Genomic DNA, 18,638 nt, shown 5'->3' with positions numbered 1-18,638 from the left:
ATTTTCTTATTTTTCACTTTCAACAAATATTTGCCAAACACTTGCTGTATATAATTCAAAGACCAGACCCCAAAAAAAAAGGCATGGTCTTTATTTCACACAGCTGAAAATCTGTAACAGTTTCTGTTACAAATGTCTAAAGATACTAGGCACATGTTGCAAGACCTGAAAGAGGGACTCATTCTGACAAAAAGGTTCCACAGAGCAGACGCCATTACAACTGAATCACAAAAGACAAACAGGATTCCGGGCACTTGAGGCAGCGATTAAGGTGCCATTTGGGATAACAGCATCCTGGATCAGAGAGCCTGAGTTGGAGTCTCAGCTCCACTCCTGATTCTAGTTTCCTGCTAATGAGCACCAGGGGAAACAGTAGGTGATGGCTCACACAGGTCCCTGTAACCCAAGACAGAGAGCTAGACTGAGAACTTGGGCTCTCAGTATTTGGGAAGTGAAGCAACAGATAGGAGGTCTCTTATCTCTCATTCCTTGCCTCTCAAGTGAAATACATAAATAATTGTTTTAATTCAAGAAAAGATTATTGAAATCATCTAGAAAAGATGGTCAAAAGCTGAATTTGAACAGCACTGGGAATTGAATCATGTACAATACAGAAAATTATCAACATACGCAAGCTGAACAAAGATAGGAAAGTAAAAGACATGTTAAATAATTTTCTCAATTCAAAACACAGAAAAACGGATGCCACTGGTACTTTTTTAGACTATGAAAATGCCTAATCTAACAAGTAAAACATTGACTGGTACGGTATAACACTTTACTTTGGGCTACCTTTCACTTCAGAGAAGATAGGTTTTAATAAAAAGAAAAAGGAAAGAATGGGGGGCGGAGTGCAATGAGTATGTAGAAGCAGAAATACCTTATTCACTTCTCCTGGGTCACGGTCTTTGAAAGTAAGAAATTCAATTTCACAGGACTTGGTCAAAGGCTTATACATGTCCCAAGGCTGTCCATCCACAAGAGCCAGAATGGACTTCCTGCAGTACCACTCACTCAAATCTAGGAATTTAAAATAGATTAATTATCTCAATCTACCAAAACTCTAAGTGAAAAGCTACATGTTTAAGTGCTATCTTAAGAAATAAAACTGTTAGGGCAAGATTCTACAGATTACCTTCTGAGAGAAAAGAGTATTCCATATTACATCTACAACCAATAACAAAAAAAAAATGGGGCCGCCGTAGTAGGCTAAGTCTCTGCCTGTTTGAGTCTTGGCTACTCCTCTTCCAATTCAGTTCTCTGCTGTGGCCTGGGAAGGCAGTGGAAGGTGTCCCAAGCACTTGGGCCCCTGAACCCAGGTGGGAGACCCTGAATAAGCTCCTGGCTTTGGATTAGGCCAGTTCTGGCCATCGCGGCCATTTGGGGAATGAACCAGCAGATGGAAGACCTCTCTCTCTGTCTTTCCCTCTCTCTGTGGCTCTGCCTCTCAAACAAATAAATCAAATCTTCAAAACAAAAAATCAAAGTATTGATTACTAATAAAATTACTGAAACCATTTACTAAAATCATTAAGGCTAAATAGTTTTACATTAATTTATCAATTATTAATTACACAATTTTCTAAGAGTTACACTTAAATACAGCAGCATCATGGAGGCCAGAGGGTAAAGTAGCAGGTAAAGCCATCACTATATGGGCACCAGTTTGTGTCCTGGATGCTCCACTTTCCATCTAGTTCCCAGCAAAAGACGGCCCAAGTATTTGGGCCCCTGCCACCCACTTGGGAGACCCAGATGAAGCTCTTAGCTTCTGGCTACAGACTGGCCCAGCTCTGGCAATTAACAGCTAGCTAGGGAATAACCCAATGGATAGAAGATGTTTCTCTCTGTCTCTCCCTCCCTCTGTAGCTCTTTCATTTCCCAAATGGCCACAACAGCTAGAGCTGGGCAGATCTGGGCAGATCCGAAGCCAGGAACCAGGAGCTTCATCCAGATCTCCCAGATGGGTTCACGGGTATGGTGGAATGAGAAGGTGAAAAGGTCATGCCAAGATGGCCACTGAGGTGAAAAGGTCATGCCAAGATGGCTGCTGAGGTGAGAAGGTCATGCCAAGATGGCCGCTGACAACAGAAACTGCCTGGCAACAGGCCATGATTGGATGGCTCCGGAAACCACAGGACAACAGAGCCTGACTGACAGCAGGCCAGAAACTGCCTGGCAACAGAGCCTGACTGGCAACAGGCTGTGATTGGATGGCTTTGGAAATGGCCTGGCAACAGACTATGATTGGTTAGGGCAGAGACCGCCCCTTGACCGGATTGGCTGCCTTGGCTATATAAGCAGCTGTAGCAACTGATGTGCCTAATGTGCCTGCTCGCCTCAGGCCTGCTTTCACCAGATTCCCGGGGTCTGTGTGGTGACTCCATGCCTCTTGCCCCCACCACACTCCTCCTCTCAGAAGAAATCAACTTCAACACAGGGGCCCAGGCATTTGGGCCATCTTCTTTTCTGCTTTTGCAGGCACATATGCAGGGAACTGGATTGGAAGTGGAACAGCCAGGACTTGAGCCAGCACCCATGTGGGATTCCAGCACTGCCACAAAGCCAGTCCTCATCAATAAATCTTTATAAAAAAAAAAATAGAGGAGCATAATGGATATAGTTTAGACATACACACAACTTAGAAGAAAATGGAAAATACAGTAATATATGCAAACATAAATTTGTTCCAGATTAGTTTTTTTCCATTAATTAATTTTATTTTATTTGAAAGGCAGAGAGACTTTACTCCCCAACTGCCCACAGCAGCCAAGGCTGTACTAGGCCCAACACAGGAACCTGGAATTCCACTTGACTGTTCTACATGGGTGGGAGGAACCTAACTACTTAACCATTACCTACTGCCCCCAGGGTACCCATCAGCAGGATGCTGGAATCATTAATGGAATTAGAACTCAAACCAGGCATTTCAATATGGGATGCAAGTGTCCCAAGCGGCAACTAAACCCCTTTGCTGAATGCCCAACCCAGATTGGTTTTCTGTCGTACCCCCAAACCACTTCTTACTTCCAAGAAATGACTCTACAAGTTAAATACTGCTGTTACCAATTTTTAATGATTAACACAAATTCACATATAAGCCAATTAATTCAGAATGCAACTCTAACCCTGATTAAATGCTTTGCAAGTACACATCTATCATAAAAGTAGTCAAACTACAGGGTCTAAATTAAATGATCCAACTAAATTACAATGACCACAAAGATAAGATGATGTCTATTTTCGCTCACTCAAAATGATGTTCAGCATCTGACAATAGGCCTGGGACACAGCAGATTCTCAATGAAAGTTTACTGAATGACTGGTGGTATGAATGACAATAAGTCTTAGTGGTCATACTGAGTGTAGATCAGTATCTCCATCACCACACGTGATGTATATAATGCTATGGAAGTGCCTGAGCCTTGTTTTAATCACAGCATCTATCATAGAGCAAAGCTTTAAGAAACAGTTGAAGGGTGGGCAATTGGCCCCACAGATAACATATCAGTTGGGACACCTGTTAAGAGTGCCTTGGTTCAATGCCTGGCTCCACTTCCAGCTGGTGCAGATCCTGGGAGGCTGTAATGAGAACCTACTGAGGGCCCAAGTGATCCTCCTACCCCTGTAGAAAACCAGGAATGAGTTCCCAGCTCTTGTCTTTGGCCTGGCCCACAGCTGTCTGTTACAGACATTTGCGAATGGGCCAGGCCAGTGGTTGGGAGTTGCTCTCTCTCTTCCTCTCTCTCACAAATAAATAAAAATAATTTTAAATTTTTGAAAAATAAATAATTATCTAAGTATTAATTCAAGGGCCAGGGTAAAGGAAGATTTTGAGTGTATACTCTTTAAACCAGCATGAGTTGCTATCTAAAGTTATTAATTACTTCAATGGAATCACTGCTGAGTTTTCCAAAAGTTTAAACAATGCAGCTAGTCACATTTTTATTTTGTTTTCTAAATTTAAATATTACCAGTCTACCAAAGTTGCTATCCAAACATTTTGATCAAAAATAACATATAGGAGCAGGCATTTAGCCTAGCAGTTATGATGCCCACTTTCCACATCAGAGAGCCTTTGTCCAATTCCCAGCTTTGGCCCCTGACTCCAGCTTCCTGCCAGTGTAGATCCTGGGAGACAGCAGGGATGGCTAGAGTTACTGGATTACCACCACCCATGTGGGAGATTGCAACTGAGTTCCCGGCTCCTGGCTCCAGCAAAGGACTGGCCTCAAGCCACTGTGGATATTAGGAGAGAACCAGCAGATGGGAGCTCTCTTTCTCTGTTTCTCAAATAAGTAAAAATTAAAATAATGATAATATAAAGGCTCTGTTTCCTTCAACACCAAATCACACACAGGGCACAATTATTTCTCCTAAAATATAAACAAGTATGTTTACCACAATCACATGCACCCCATACACATTTTCACTCACACACATACCACACGTGTACTGACACGTAAACAAAAACACAGCACACAGCAGGCAAGTGGCAAGCAACAACAGAAGTTCGGCTATAAAGAGTTGCCAAGGAAAAGGCCCAGAAAGTTGATCATCTGAGGCCACAGCAAGTTCTTTACATCGAAATCCTTCAATGAGACCTGCACAGTGACTGCTTCTAATACATCTGAGTACCGACTAAATGAAGAAAATAGTTCATATATTCAGCTCTGATCCTCTTCTGCCAGAAAACAAGTTTAGTAGCCTAAATACAGCCAGCTTCAAGTAAGCCTCAGGATAACCTGTGCAACACCTTGAAATGCCCATGGTACCCTGTGGAGCTAAGGAGACAGCCAACAGGCCATCGGCAAGTTCAAGGGAGCAAATACAGCATCAGGCCTCCTCTGCAGTCCTTCCACACCGCTCACGTAGCATCCTGATCAGGCTACTTACGCATGGCACAACTATAAGGCGTTGAAACGTTTTTATTCATCACGAAGACAGCGCCAGGGTCGGTTTTCCCAACATGCTTAACTTCGATCTTCTCTGTTCGGGGAGTTAGCGACAACTGCCTTTTTTTCTCTTTATTAAAGAGATCATTCCGCATTTCTGTCAGTTCGGGGGGAGTCAGCTGAGCAGCTGCTGTTGCTATCCATCCTGTGGGGAAGTTACAATAAGCAAGAAGCCTGGAAAGGGAATAATATATTTCGGACAGCACACCCCACTCCACAACCACTAAACAGTTCTAACAACAGGAGGCAACAGAATTTTAAACAGCCATTTGCCGAAAACGCACTCAGAGGTCACGTTAACCCACTTCCTAACATCGATCCCAAAAGATGCAAGGGAAGGAAGAGCTCACGTCTGTTTCCCACCAGTTTCCAGGGTCGTGTTCCCACCTGCACTCACAGGCCGGGGCAACGAGGAACCAGGACGCGGGTCAGAGACCAGAGCCACTGGGCAGCGGGGTGGGGGGGCGAAGACGGGGCCTGGGCGGGGAGCAGCAGGCCCCTAGCACACTGGACGTCCCGTGCCAACGCGCCCACGGCCAGGGGCGAGGAATGCCGAGCTTAATACTGAAACCCCCAATCAAGAGATTTCGCGAGGCAAACTCCATTCCTACGCGAGGTAACGATAGGTTTATACCAGACGCGAGCTGTTCCCAAAAGCGCCCCAAGTCCCGTCGCGGCCCCGCCCCCTGGTGACCCCCGCGACCCCAGATTTGTCCTCCCAAGGTTGGAAGCAGGCGGCAGCCAAAGCAGGGGACTGAAAAATCCTCCTCCTCCCGCTCTCCCACGACCCGCCTAAAGCTCCATCGCGGCTGCCACCATTCTCCAGGCCTCGCTCCCCATCCCCACGGCCGCTGAAACTCACTCCAGCCAGCCCCGCAGCCGGGGACGACCCGACAGAGCCGCAGCATCCGGACACCCACGGCCATGGCCTTCACAGCGGCCGTGGGAACCGCCGCGCGCCGGTCCTCTCCCGCCTTCCTCCCCCCAGAAACTCTGAACGCGCACCGAGGTTCCGCCCGACAGTTCCGTTCCGGGCGTTCCGGGCTGCGCGCGGCCATGAGAGGGCGCCTTTGCGCCTCGCTATCGCAAGCCCCGCGTCCCTGCGTGTTCCAAGGGCGCGACGGGTGACCCAGAACTTCGTGGGCTGTGAGGGAAACAGGGCGTCTCCCTGGCAGGGGCTGGGTGCCACGCGCGCCGCACCCTCCGCTGTCCCCAGGTTCCCGGCGGCCCATGGCCTCCTCCAGCTCTGGCTTCCCTCTCAGTTGTGCCGGGAGGGCTCCTCGGCTCGGCCGGGCTGGCGCCTGGGCTGTCGCGTCCATTTGCCCTGTCAGCATGGGCCTGCAAACGGGTCGTGTGGATACTGGGGCCGCTGTGTGATCCGTGGCGCCCAGGGCAAGTTTCCCAGGTTAGCGTGGGTCCCATCTTGTTAGCGTAGGGAATGGCACCCTGAGGCGGAACTTTCTCGGCCATGAGGTGGGCGCCCAAGAGCCCCAAACTCAAATACAAGGCACTTAAAATGGTCTGTAGGAGAAATTAAAGGGAAGCTTCTCTGGGTGCGAAACATTTTTGAAATTCGTGCCTACGAGGAATCTTCAAAAGCTTCGTGTAAAATGCCTATTATGAAGAAACTACGCATGGATTGACTGGTTTTTTTTTTTAACACCCCAATAAACGTATCTTTTAATTTCGTTACAATCCTATATGTTGAATGGATGAATGCCCTTACCAAAAAAAAAAAAAAAAAAAAAGCAAAGTTCCAACACAGGGCTTCGTCCCATTGTTGTAGGAGGCTTCCCAGTGGTTAAACACGGGAATACGGGAATGTTTTTGTGTTTAACGCTGGGGCTTTACTGGAGGCTGGGAGTTGACTGAACCTGCGGCAGCCTCCCCCCTTTGACTTGCAATCGGATTAAACCGCCGCCAGGTGGAAGTGCCGACTCAGCGGCAGATCCTGGGTCGCTCCACGCTAGAGCCCCGCTGCCCCTCGCAAGTGCGAGAATCTTCACTTACTATCTCCCAGGTCCTTCATTTGAAATATTGCAATTCATGACACCTTCAGAAGATTCTTTTGTTTTTTAATTTTTTTATTTAGAATGAGAAATGTAAGGATATGGCCGAGCTTGGTTTAAATCTAGTCTTCAGTTTCCCAGATGGCTTCTCATTTTGAGATCCCAATTGGAACTACAAAATGTACCTATGTACAAATAAGTGTGGTGTGGTGTGTGTGGTGGTGTGTGTGTGTGTGTGTGGTGTGTTGCTTCCTCCTTGAATTTACATTCAATGATTCCCTGGAAAGCTTTGTGTCTCACTAGCCTATTATAGAGACTGTTCATTGACCCCATCCAGAAACAACAGAGTTGCCCTTGGAACAGTTTAGAGCAACGTTTAAACTAAGCTTCTGAACTCAAACTGAAACAAGTTTGATCATCAATACGTTGGAGGGGCCAGCATTGTGGCCTAGCCGGTAAACCTGCACCTGTGACACTGGATCTGGGTGCTGGCACCTATCCCTGCTGCTCCACTTCCCATCCAGCTCCCTACTAACAGCCTGGGAAAAGCAGCAGAAGACAGCCCAAGTGTTTGTGCCCCTGCTGCTCATGAGACGAAGCTCCTGGCTCCTGGCTTTGGCCTGGACCAGCCCTGGCTGTTGCTGGTGGGGAGTGAACCAGCAGATGGAAGATTCTCTCTCTCTCTGAAACTTTGACTTTCAAAAATAAAAATAAAAAAAAATAAAAAAAAAAAAAACCTTGGAGACAGGTAACTGGAACTCTCTAGCAGCACAGAAGTGCTAGTTGTGAGACTATCACTAATGATAATGGACACCAAATATTGAACATAGGGCTCCAACCAGCCAAAGCACTAAACATAATAATCCTCTTTATCCAGCAGGAGAAATTCAGGTTTGGAGAGCTTGAGAGACTTTACTGGACATAGACCTTTAGCCAAGAATCTTCCAATGTATTTCCTTATTGTAGATCCCCTTTCTTGCTTTTTTTTTTTTTTAATCAACCTTCTGCCAAAAATGTTTCCCTTTGTCAACCTCTCTCCCAAATATAAAGAATCCAGGCCTTGTTGATGAATATCGAAGTTGAGCCTGAAACATTCTTGTCCCAGAAAGTAAGGGGCCACTCCAAGACAGACAGACAGACAGACAGACAGACAGACAGAAACATGTTCAGAGGACACAGGATCCAGCCTGAGGGGTTCCCACTGCAACAGCTTTAATACAACAAGGAATAATGGTGAGTATTATAACATATCTCATTCATTAAGAATCTATGAGGAGTGGGCATTTGGCAAAGCAAGCTGTCACTTGGACACCTGCATCCCATATCCGAATGCCTGGAATCAGGAGTGATAGAAACAATGTCCTGTGAGAGAAACAATGTCACCTATGCAGCATTCCTACCAAAATATTTAACCAGAATTATGAGGAAAAGAAATCAGAAAGTGAACATCCTGAATTCTTCAAAAAATATCAATTTCATGAAAGATGGACCAAGAAAGTTCAAAGAACTGTTCTAAATCAAAGGAGACCAAAGAAACACACACCTGAGATCACGCATGTTCCTCCCTTGCATCTTAGACCAAAGAAGAAAGTTCAAAAGATATGATCGACGTGGAAATCTGAATAGGAGCTGTATAATAAATAATATTCTATCAGTGCTGTATTACCTTGGATACAATAAAAATATTCACCACTTACAGCCCCCTGTCCCAGCAAGTCCTGGGACCAAGACCAGAGCCAATCAAACAAGGGGTATGTACTACCTGCAGAAAGCCAGTGGATGGGGGCTGGCACTATGATGTAGTGGGTTAAGCCTCTGGGGCGCCAGCATCTCATGTGGGCTCTGATTCATGTCCCGGCTGCCCCCTCTTCCAATCCAGCTCTCTGCTGATGGCCTGGGAAAGCAGTGGAAGACGGCCCAAATGTCTGGGTCCCTGCTCCCATGTGGGAGACTCAGAAGAAGCTCCTGGCTCCTGGCTCCTGGCTCCTGGCATCAGATCAGCCCAAGTTGGGCCATTGTGGCCATTTGGGGAGTAAACCAGCAGGTGGGAAACCTTTCTCTCTGTCTCTTCCTCTCTCTGTAACAGCCTCAGAAAGAAAGAAACAAAGAAAGAGAGAGGGAGGGAGGGAGGGAGGGAGGGAGGGAGGGAAAGGCAGTGGATGAGGCCGGCGCCTCGGCTCAATAGGCTAATCCTCCACCTAGTGGTGCTGGCACACCGGGTTCTAGTCCCGGTTGGGGCACCGGATTCTGTCCCAGTTGCCCCTCTTCCAGGCCAGCTCTCTGCTGTGGCCAGGGAGTGCAGTGGAAGATGGCCCAAGTGCTTGGGCCCTGCACCCCATGGGAGACCAGGAGAAGCACCTGGCTCCTGGCTTCGGATCAGCGCAGTGCGCCGGCTGCAGCAGACATTGCGGGGGTGAACCAACGGCAAAAGAAGACCTTTCTCTCTGTCTCTCTCTCTCTCACTGTCCACTCTGCCTGTCGGGAAAAAAAAAAAAAAAAAAAAAAAAACAGTGGATGAGGCTATAGAAGTGTCCTTGAAGCAGGAAAGCAAATCATCAAAATCAAGTACCCAATAACACAGAATGCTTTCTGAGCCCACAAAGATGAGTTGGGATTCAAGCTCAGATCTGTCTGTCTCCAACACCTATACTTTTCTTTTATTTCAAATTCACATCTCTTAATCCAAATACTTGATTTTATACTTTCAAAGTATGATAGATTTTGCTTGTTTTGCAAAGTCAAAAAGTAGTAAAAGAGGTACAGTGAAGTTTCTTCCCCAGTTATTTTCCCCATTCACAAGTTCCTATCAAAACCTCACACAACAGCACTGTTTCCGATTTATTGACTATCCTTGAAAGTTTTCAGTCCCTGTCAGCTAACCCAAATATGCACTCTGACTTCACCCTTTTTGACGCAATACGACATACAAAACACACAATTTTGTGCTTTTATTCTGTTTATGTTAATCTCCCTCCCCTGAGGAACAGGTACCCACACAGAGCTCAGCACACAGGATTTTATTAGGGGAAATGCCTGTGAGGGAGAAAGTCCTACCCTGCCTTACTCCTAATCCCTCGGCTACGACACCTGCCCCTCACCCACACTGTGAGGAAGAGCACACAGAGGAGTCCTGATCCCCCAAAAGTTACTAACTTATGAAGTGGCAGCCACCTACAGCTGACCCCATATGAACTGAAAAAGGAAGGAAGAGTGGACAAACAACCACCCATGGGGTCAAGGCCAGCATGGGATCTTGAAGCAAAGTCCACCATGAGAGGGTTCCCAGTTGCCCAGGAAAGAGCCCACTTCAAGTATCCTCAGTGTGTTTAGTCTGGCTGGGAGCAAGCTGGGGGAGGCAGAAAATGTTCTACAGAGCAAAAAGCAATGGATCGCAGAGCTCAACGACTGGAGGGGCTGGACAATTACACTCCCTGTAACTGGAAGTCTGCAGCACATGGAATCAGCCGTATTTCCAGAATCAAATCATTAAAGGAGCACCTGATATATAGTGTACATGCCTGCATAATAAACACACACCTAATTATCGATTATCTCGTATCAGGACTTAGAACCCTGGCCTGACCTGTGAGGATGGACGTGCACATTGCTAAAAAAAAAAAAAAAAAGCAAGAGAGGAAAAAGCAGGGGTGATGCATGGCTTGCCTTGCTGTCGGTATGTGATTCCCCAGAGCTGAATGGTGCCCTTCCCTCAACAGCATTCCTTAGCAACTCCTTTGTGGGCTAAGGTGGCAGGAGAGAGAGAGAGAGAGAGAGAGAGAGAGAGAGAGAGAGAGATAAAGAGAGTCTAGACAAACAAAAGGAAGTAGGATATAAAGTTGTACATACACTGTACTGCTTCAGCTACCATTCCTCCTTAAATCATCCCTTTCTTTCTTACACCCCCCAAAAATCCGATCTGTTCTTTCCTAATAATAGAGAACTAAGTTTACAGATAACCAAATGATAAAAAAATTTTGTAGATGATACTTTGTATTTTACTTTATAAAAAAAAGTGTGTGCATGAATTGTGCTAAGAAAGTGATTTTTATGTTTCTAACCCCCATTAATAAATACAAAATAATGCTTATTTTCTGTTACTGAATATCGAGCATCAAAAATCACAAGTTGGAGGGATAGTGCAGATCACTCCTTCTACCTGCCCCCTGCCCTGGCCTCTTCTTTAGTAGATAGAGAGGATGAGTCACAGAAGAACTAGTGTTTGGCTCAAGGTCATGGTCGTGTGGCATCTGCGGTCGCTGGGAACACCAGGGCATGCAGACCATGCCAGGTCTCCGGAAGCTGGCATGCCACCTTACAATGCACGGAATCATCCCACTCGGGCAGCAGCCGCACCAAACCCTGCACTTCACAGTTCTGTGAACACAACAATCCTCCTCCCATTTCAAAGATGGGCTAATCCCTCCAGCACATGTTAATATGGATTTTCTTTGATGAAAAGGGACAAATACATTCCCCAAATGTAAGCTCATCCTCCAGACCACTCCCCTCGCCCCATTCTATTTCAGAGTGAGAGCCTGTCAGACTAACTCTAAACTCATTTAGGGTTCTTCAGGGTGGGAATTCACAACTCTTGGGGAGACAAGGTGAGAATTGGTTCAGGTGTTACTTTTTTGCCTTTTTTTTTTTTTTTTTTTGACAGGCAGAGAGGACAGTGAGAGAGAGAGACAGAGAGAAAGGTCTTCCTTTTGCCGTTGGTTCACCCTCCAATGGCCGCTGCGGCCGGCGCACCGTGCCAATCCAATGGCAGGAGCCAGGTACTTATCCTGGTCTCCCATGGGGTGCAGGGCCCAAGGACCTGGGCCATCCTCCACTGCACTCCCTGGCCATAGCAGAGAGCTGGCCTGGAAGAGGGGCAACTGGGACAGAATCCGGCGCCCCGACCGGGACTAGAACCCGGTGTGCCGGCGCCGTAAGGTGGAGGATTAGCCTAGTGAGCCATGGCGCCGGCTGGTGTTACTTTTTTGGAAAAACAAACTGCTTCTCTTCCAAAATCTCTTTCTCTTAATTATATAGAACTTATTTCCCAGTGTTCATTGTTGTTGTAAATTCCTGACCTACCCTGCCTTACTCCTAATCCCTTGGCTATGACACCTGCCCCTCACCCTCATTTTCCAACCTTAGCCTACCCTAGGAAGAGAACACAGAGGAGTCCTGATCCGCCAAAAGTTACTAACTCGTGAAGTGGGAAAAACCTAGGTTAAAGCCTAACTCTCCACTTCATAGCCCCACGACCTTGGGAAAGGGGGACAAACTCTCTCCCTCTGATGTACACTTACAGTATTTGAAGTATTTGGCTAGAGTGAGCATCTGTCTGCCATATCTATACACTAATTTGTTTCTCTCTTTTATTTTTTATTTTAAAGATTGACTGATTTAAAAGGAAAAGAGAGAGAGAGAGGAGAGAGAGAGAGATCACTTCTAAGGGCCAACATTGTGGCATAGCAGGTTAAGCCTCTGCCCATGATGCCAGCATCCCATATGGGTGCTGGTTTGAGACCCGGCTGCTCCATGCTCCCTGCTAATGCAACTGGGAGGGCAGTTGAAGATGGCTGAAGTGCTTGGGCTCCTGCACCCACATGGGAGACCTGGATGTAGCTCCTGGGTCCTGGCTTCCATCTGGCCCAGCCCTGGCCGTTGTGGCTATTTAGGGAGTAAACCAGTAGTTAGAAGATTCTCTCTCTCTCTCTCTCTCTCTCTCTCTCTCTCTCTCTCCCTCCTCTCTCTGTACCTCTCATAGATAGATATCTAGATAGATAGACATATAATAGACTTTGCACAAGGCTACACAAGACATGAAAAGAATATATGTACATTATCTATATATAGAATATAGATAATATATATAAGAGATCTTCCATCCACTGATTCACTCCTCAAATGCCCATAACAGCCAGGGCTAGGTCAGGCCAAAGCCAAGAGACAGATCTCCATCTGGGTCTCCCATACGGTTGGCAGGAACTCAAATATTTGGGTCATATCCTTCTGCCCTCTAGGTGCATTAGCAGGGAACTCAATTAAAAGTACAAAGTGGTCCAAAATCAAGCCAGGCACTCTGCCGTGGGATGTGCCAGCCTCGGTTTAACCCACTGTGGCACAACGCACACTCCTGGTGTTTTTCCTTAGAAGTTCCTGGTAGTGGGACTGCTGGTTCAATAGTACATGCATTCGAAATGTTGATAGATCCATCAAAGCCATTACAATACAAGGCAAGAAAATGTTTATTTCACATGATAGCTGTGCTAAGATCCTAGTGGTAAAAGGCTACACTGCCATCCATCTTTGAATTGAAGAGTGAGGTCCAGGATCACACTACTAATCCATTTCCTGTTTCACATACATGAACTTCTTAAATCTCACCTGGAACTTATCTATTGGGTTCATTAAAGAAGACAAACTCAGAGCCAGTAATTTCAGCTTCTTGTCAAACTCTTGTTAAAAGGGCTGGATTTTATCTCTAAATCCTGTTATTGTCTTATAAATCACACAACTGCATACCTTTGATCAGAATGAGTTGGTCTAGCTAGGCCAGTTCTTAATATTTTTCCTCTTGGTTCCCTCTCCACTGCTTTTGCATTTTTATTGTTATTTTACATTGGACAAACAACATCGTGATTCTATAAAACTCCATACCTTAGAATACATAGAAAATAAAGCAAAAGTCATCCTCTCAATCTTGTTGCACTGCCTATAGTTATAGCTCAAGTATTATATTTTCAGTTAATTAATAGTAAACTACTTCATTAGAGTTATTCAAGTAAATCTTCAAGTAGAAGTGATAAAGCCATGAAATCTAAGGACAGCAAAAATAAAGAAACAGTAACTCCCCAAACAGTTCTCTCTGTGACAACTGTGGGAGTATTTTGATAACTGTTGGCAGCAGGACTTTGCATGTGATGCGGGGAAGGAAACCTTGGCATTCAAACAAGCAAGTGGTTTGGCGACAGTTTATGAAATTTCTGCCGTGCTTGCGGATGCCAGAAACGATTTCTCAGACTTAGGAACTGCTACACGTGACAAGTCTGAGAGTGCTCCACATTTGTCACCAAATAGTTCATTCTTCAAAATTAAAAATGACTTTGAGTAATCATGGCTGCTAACACAAAAGTTCTCCTGGGGCTTTGGTATTTAACTTCTGCATGTTTGGTGCTACCCTACCACAAAATCAGAGGCCCAGCAAAGCACCCATGTAGACTTGTATGTAATTCAGACTTACTAATAGGTTTCAAACAAACTATTAAACCTTTGGGTCAAAATAGTCTCCATTCCTCCTAAGTTTACAGCTGCAAATGCCAATATTTTAAAAGAATTCAAATCAAACCTTACATTATAACTTAAGGAATTAGAATAAGAAGACTTCAAAGAAACAAACAAAAAATAGTCCTCAAAGAAACAAAAAAAAAAAACAAAAAAGAACAAACCAAACCCAAAGCTAGCAGAAAAAAGACAAAAAAGGTTCTAGCACAAAACAATTAAATATAGACTGTAAAAAACAATGAAGTCAAAAATTAATTCTTTGAAAAGATAAACAAAGTTGGCAAGCCTTTAGCAGGACTGACAAAAAAAAATACAAATTGTTAAAAATCATAAAATATAATGCATTACTACAAACTTTAGAGAAAGTAAAAGGGTTATAAAGAAAACTGCATGGGAAATGGGAAAATTCCTAGAAAGACACAAACTGCCAAACCTAACTCAAGAAGAAATACAAGCATCTGGGGCCGGTGCAGTGGCTCAGTAGGTTAATCCTCCGCCTGCGGTGCTAGCATCCCATATGGGTGCCGGTTCTAGTTCCGGATGCCCCTCTTCCAATCTAGCTCTCTGCTATGGTCTGGGAAAGCAGTAGAAGATGGCCCAAGTCCTTGGGCCCCTGCACCCACGTGGGAGACCCAGAAGAAGCTTCTGGCTCCTGGCTTCGGATCAGCACAGCTCCGGCTGTTGTGGCCATTTGGAGAGTGAACTAACAGACAGAAGACCTTTCTCTCTGTCTCTCCCTCTCACTGTCTATAACTTTACCTCTCAAATAAATAAATAAAATCTTTTTTTAAAAAAATACAAGTATCTGAGTAGGTCTATAAGAAGTAAAGAGGTCAAATTAGTAGTTTTAAATTTTCCCACAAATAAAAGACCATGTCCACATGGCTTTACTGGTATAGTATGCTGAACATTGAAAAGAGAATTAATATCATTTTTTACAAACTCTTTTAAAAGATAAAATAATCTCTAGTCCATTTTTTGATGTCAGAATTACTCTGACACCAAAACCAAACATATTACAACAAAACAAAACACAACAAAACTACAGACCAATATCCCTCAGGAACGTAGATGGAAAATTCCTCAACAAGATATCAGCTTACTAAATCCAGCAACATATAAAAAGAGTATTGAATTGTGACCAAAAGAGATTTATCTCAGAATTGAAAGGGTAGTTTAACATATGGATGATATATAAATATCATCAATGTAACACTCCATATAATAGAAAAAAGGACAGAAACCACATGATCTGCGCAGGCATTTGGCCGCGTGGTTAAGACATGCATATCTTCATCTAGTGGTTAAGGTCCCACATCACAGTGCCTGGGATTGATACCTGGCTCTGGCTCCTGACTCCAGTTTCCTGCTAATGCATACCCTGGGAGTCAGCTGTGATGGCTCAAGTAATACCTGATCTCAAACTTACTACAAAGTTATAGTAATCAATTCTGTAACGCGCTGACATAAGAATAAACATATAGAATGGTAGAATAAATTGCAATTTCAAAAATAAGCCCTTTACATTTGCGATCAATTGAGTTTTGACAAATGTGCCAAGGCACAATGAGAAAAGAATAATTTCTTTCAACAAATAGTGCCTGATATCCACAACTGGATATCTACATGCAAATATTTATTTACTGAGACACAGTTCACACACCAGACAATAAACAAAAATACAAAAATTATACACAATAGTCATAGCAGGTTTACTCACAATAGCCAAGAAAGTGGAGACTACTCAACTGATAGACAGGAAAGAAAATTCAGGGGCCTGCTCTGTGGTGTAGCAGGTAAAGCTGCCGCCTGCAGTGCCAGCATCCCACGTGGGCACCAGTTCTAGTCCCGGCTGTTCCACTTCCCATACAGCTCTCTGCTATGTCCTGGGAAAGCAGTAGAAGATGGCCCAAATCCTTGGGCACCTATGTGGGAGACCCAGAAGAAGCTCCTGGCTCCTGGCTTCAGACTGCTGCAGCTCCAGCCATTTTGGCCAATTGAGGAGTGAGCCAGCGGGTGGAAGACCTCTCTCTCTCTCTCTCTCTCTGCTTCTCCTTCTCTCTGTAACTCTGACTTTCAAATAAATAAATAAATCTTTAAAAAAGAAATTGCAGTATTTCCATACAATTTATTCATTAATAAAATAGAATGAAGCGCTGATATATGCTACAAGATGGATGAATCTAGAACACATGCTAAATGAAAGAAGCCCATCTGAAAGGTCACAGGTTGGGTGATTTAATAGGTATTAAATGTACAAAATAGAAAATCTGTATAGGGTGGAAGTGGATATTTAGTTGCTTAGGAATGGGGAAAGGGGATGAGACATGGAGGGTGGCTGCTAATGGGTACTGGGTTTCTTTCAGGCAGGACTAAAATATTCTAGAGTTAGATGTGGTGATGGCTGTTTATCCCTGTAAATACAGTCATGCACTGCAGTGACGGGAGATACAATCTGAGAAGTGGGTCATTAGGTGATTTCTTTGTTGTGTGAACGTTCCAGAGGTATTTACACAAACTTGGATGAGACTAGCCAATCATTTGACATGGCCCCTGGGTGTATTCAACAGACAAGATAAACATAATGTGTAGGAAGCTGCTGCAGATCTAACATGGTGTAGTCTACTATGGGTAGAAGGAATATAAAAGTACGTTCATAATAGACACATAAATCAGTGACCTAGTTACTTATTATCACCGTCAAGTATGATGTATTAATACCTAATTGCATTTGTGATATGTTTGTGTAACTTGTTCACAGTTTGTTACACCTGTGTCACAGGTGTGAGGAGGGGTTGTGCTATTACATTACAATGGCTATGACATCACTAGGTAATAGGAAATCTTCAGCTCCATTATAATCTTTTTTAAATATTTATTTATTTATTTGAAAAATTTCCTCCCTCTGTCTCTATTTGTCTCTTTGCCTTTCACTGATTTTGCCTTACACTGATTCAGAGCAAATATAGCCTTCTAAGGAAACTTCCCCCAGCCCTGCAAGGTATAGCCACCTAATAGGTGCTATAAATAAGTATTCAAAGGAGCATTGCTTTAGGAGAGTGAAGAACACAGTAAGACCAGTAAAATCCATAACCATGGGCCCATTGCCACACTTCTTTTGCTATGAAGTGGGTTCTTTGATCAGAAGCAATGCTGTGTTGAATACTGTAACTCTGCATAAGACATTCTTTAAGTCCGTGGATAGTAGTGTTGGTTAACTGCATGGTTAATTGCATGAGGGAAAACAACTCTGTATCCAGAGTGTCAATTCCATTAAGAAAAGTAATTGCCCCTTCCATGATAGGAACAGTCCAAGATAATCAACCTGCCACCAAGTTACTGGCTGATCACCCTGGAAAATGGTGGATTCACTCTCGGCCTCTGCTTCTGGCAGGTTGGGCACTAAAGTAGTGGTTGTAGACAGGTCAGGCTTGGTAAGTCAAAGTCCATATTGCTGAGTCCCTGTACATCCTCCATCCTGCCATCCCCTCCAATGGTTGCTTTATTCATGGGCCCATTGAGCAATGACAGAGGAGGTATCCCAGAACAGATCAACCAATCCACTTGATTATTAAAATCCCCCTCTGCTGAGATCACCCTTCAATAAGCATTAGAATGGAATAAACAAACCTTCACAATTTGGCTCATTCAGAAGTCTTTCCACGTACCTCTTCCCCAGATTGCCTGGTCACCAGTTTTCCAATCATGTTTTCCCTTGTCCCTGATAATCTAACCAAACCAGTAGCCATAGCCCATTAATCTGTAGACAATTATGTATGTGGCCTTTTGTCCTTACAAGTAAAATGAACAACCAGATACACTATTCAAGGCTATGATCAGTAGAATGATCTACTTTTACCACTGTCCTTCAGGAATATGGGGAGCAACTCGGACTAGACTAAGTTACTGGAATTAAGACTTATTCTATGCATCTGCTCTCCCACAATATGGCGCTGGGAGAGGAGTAAACAACTTTTACACAGCTGCCTCCAGTTCAACCAATAACCTGCAGGAGCTGATCCTGCTCCTGATTGGAGGAGAGCAGCGTACTCGGCGTGTGGGTAGCAGAGTTGGGATTGGTGGAAGAGGACTATAAAGGAGGAGAGAGACAACATGCACCAGGAACATCTAAGGGGAACATCCGGATAACATCTGAGCAGCCCCCGAGAGACCGGCCGGCGGTGTGCCGCTCCCCCGCGGAAGTGGGGAAAGTGGCAGGGGGAGCCGCCCTTCCACGGAGGTGGAAGGATCGGCAGCCAACCCGGGAAGGACCAGCAGCAAACCCGGGAAGGGCCGAGCAGACAAAAGAATAGCGCAGGGTCTAGTGTCGTTCCTCCACGAAGAGGGGGAGCGACAAGGAATGGCTCAGAAAGGGGCTGTAGTGCTACACCTGTCCACT

The 18,638-nt window shown here is 44.7% G+C and overlaps 1 protein-coding gene across 11 annotated transcripts in view; it reads right to left on the bottom strand.

Annotated features, from left to right (window-relative positions):
• Nucleotides 1-6,698, bottom strand: part of MRPL39 (mitochondrial ribosomal protein L39) — a 38,284-nt gene extending 31,586 nt beyond the window's left edge. For all 11 annotated transcript variants that reach the window (XR_011387756.1, XM_070071903.1, XM_008267147.4 and 8 more), the window contains exons 1-3: nucleotides 5,818-6,698; nucleotides 4,897-5,100; nucleotides 881-1,020 (exon numbers count right to left, since the gene is read on the bottom strand). Coding sequence is in view for 10 of the 11 variants with exons in the window: in XM_070071903.1 (XP_069928004.1) it covers nucleotides 881-1,020; nucleotides 4,897-5,100; nucleotides 5,818-6,289 (816 nt within the window). In the remaining variant the exon portion in view is untranslated. The remainder of the gene's footprint in view (nucleotides 1-880; nucleotides 1,021-4,896; nucleotides 5,101-5,817) is intronic.
• Between the last annotated feature and the right edge of the window lie 11,940 nt (nucleotides 6,699-18,638).

The sequence above is a fragment of the Oryctolagus cuniculus genome, chromosome 4 (assembly GCF_964237555.1).
Source record: "Oryctolagus cuniculus chromosome 4, mOryCun1.1, whole genome shotgun sequence".
Lineage (NCBI taxonomy): Eukaryota > Metazoa > Chordata > Mammalia > Lagomorpha > Leporidae > Oryctolagus > Oryctolagus cuniculus.
This window is presented reverse-complemented; position numbering and strand designations above follow the sequence as displayed.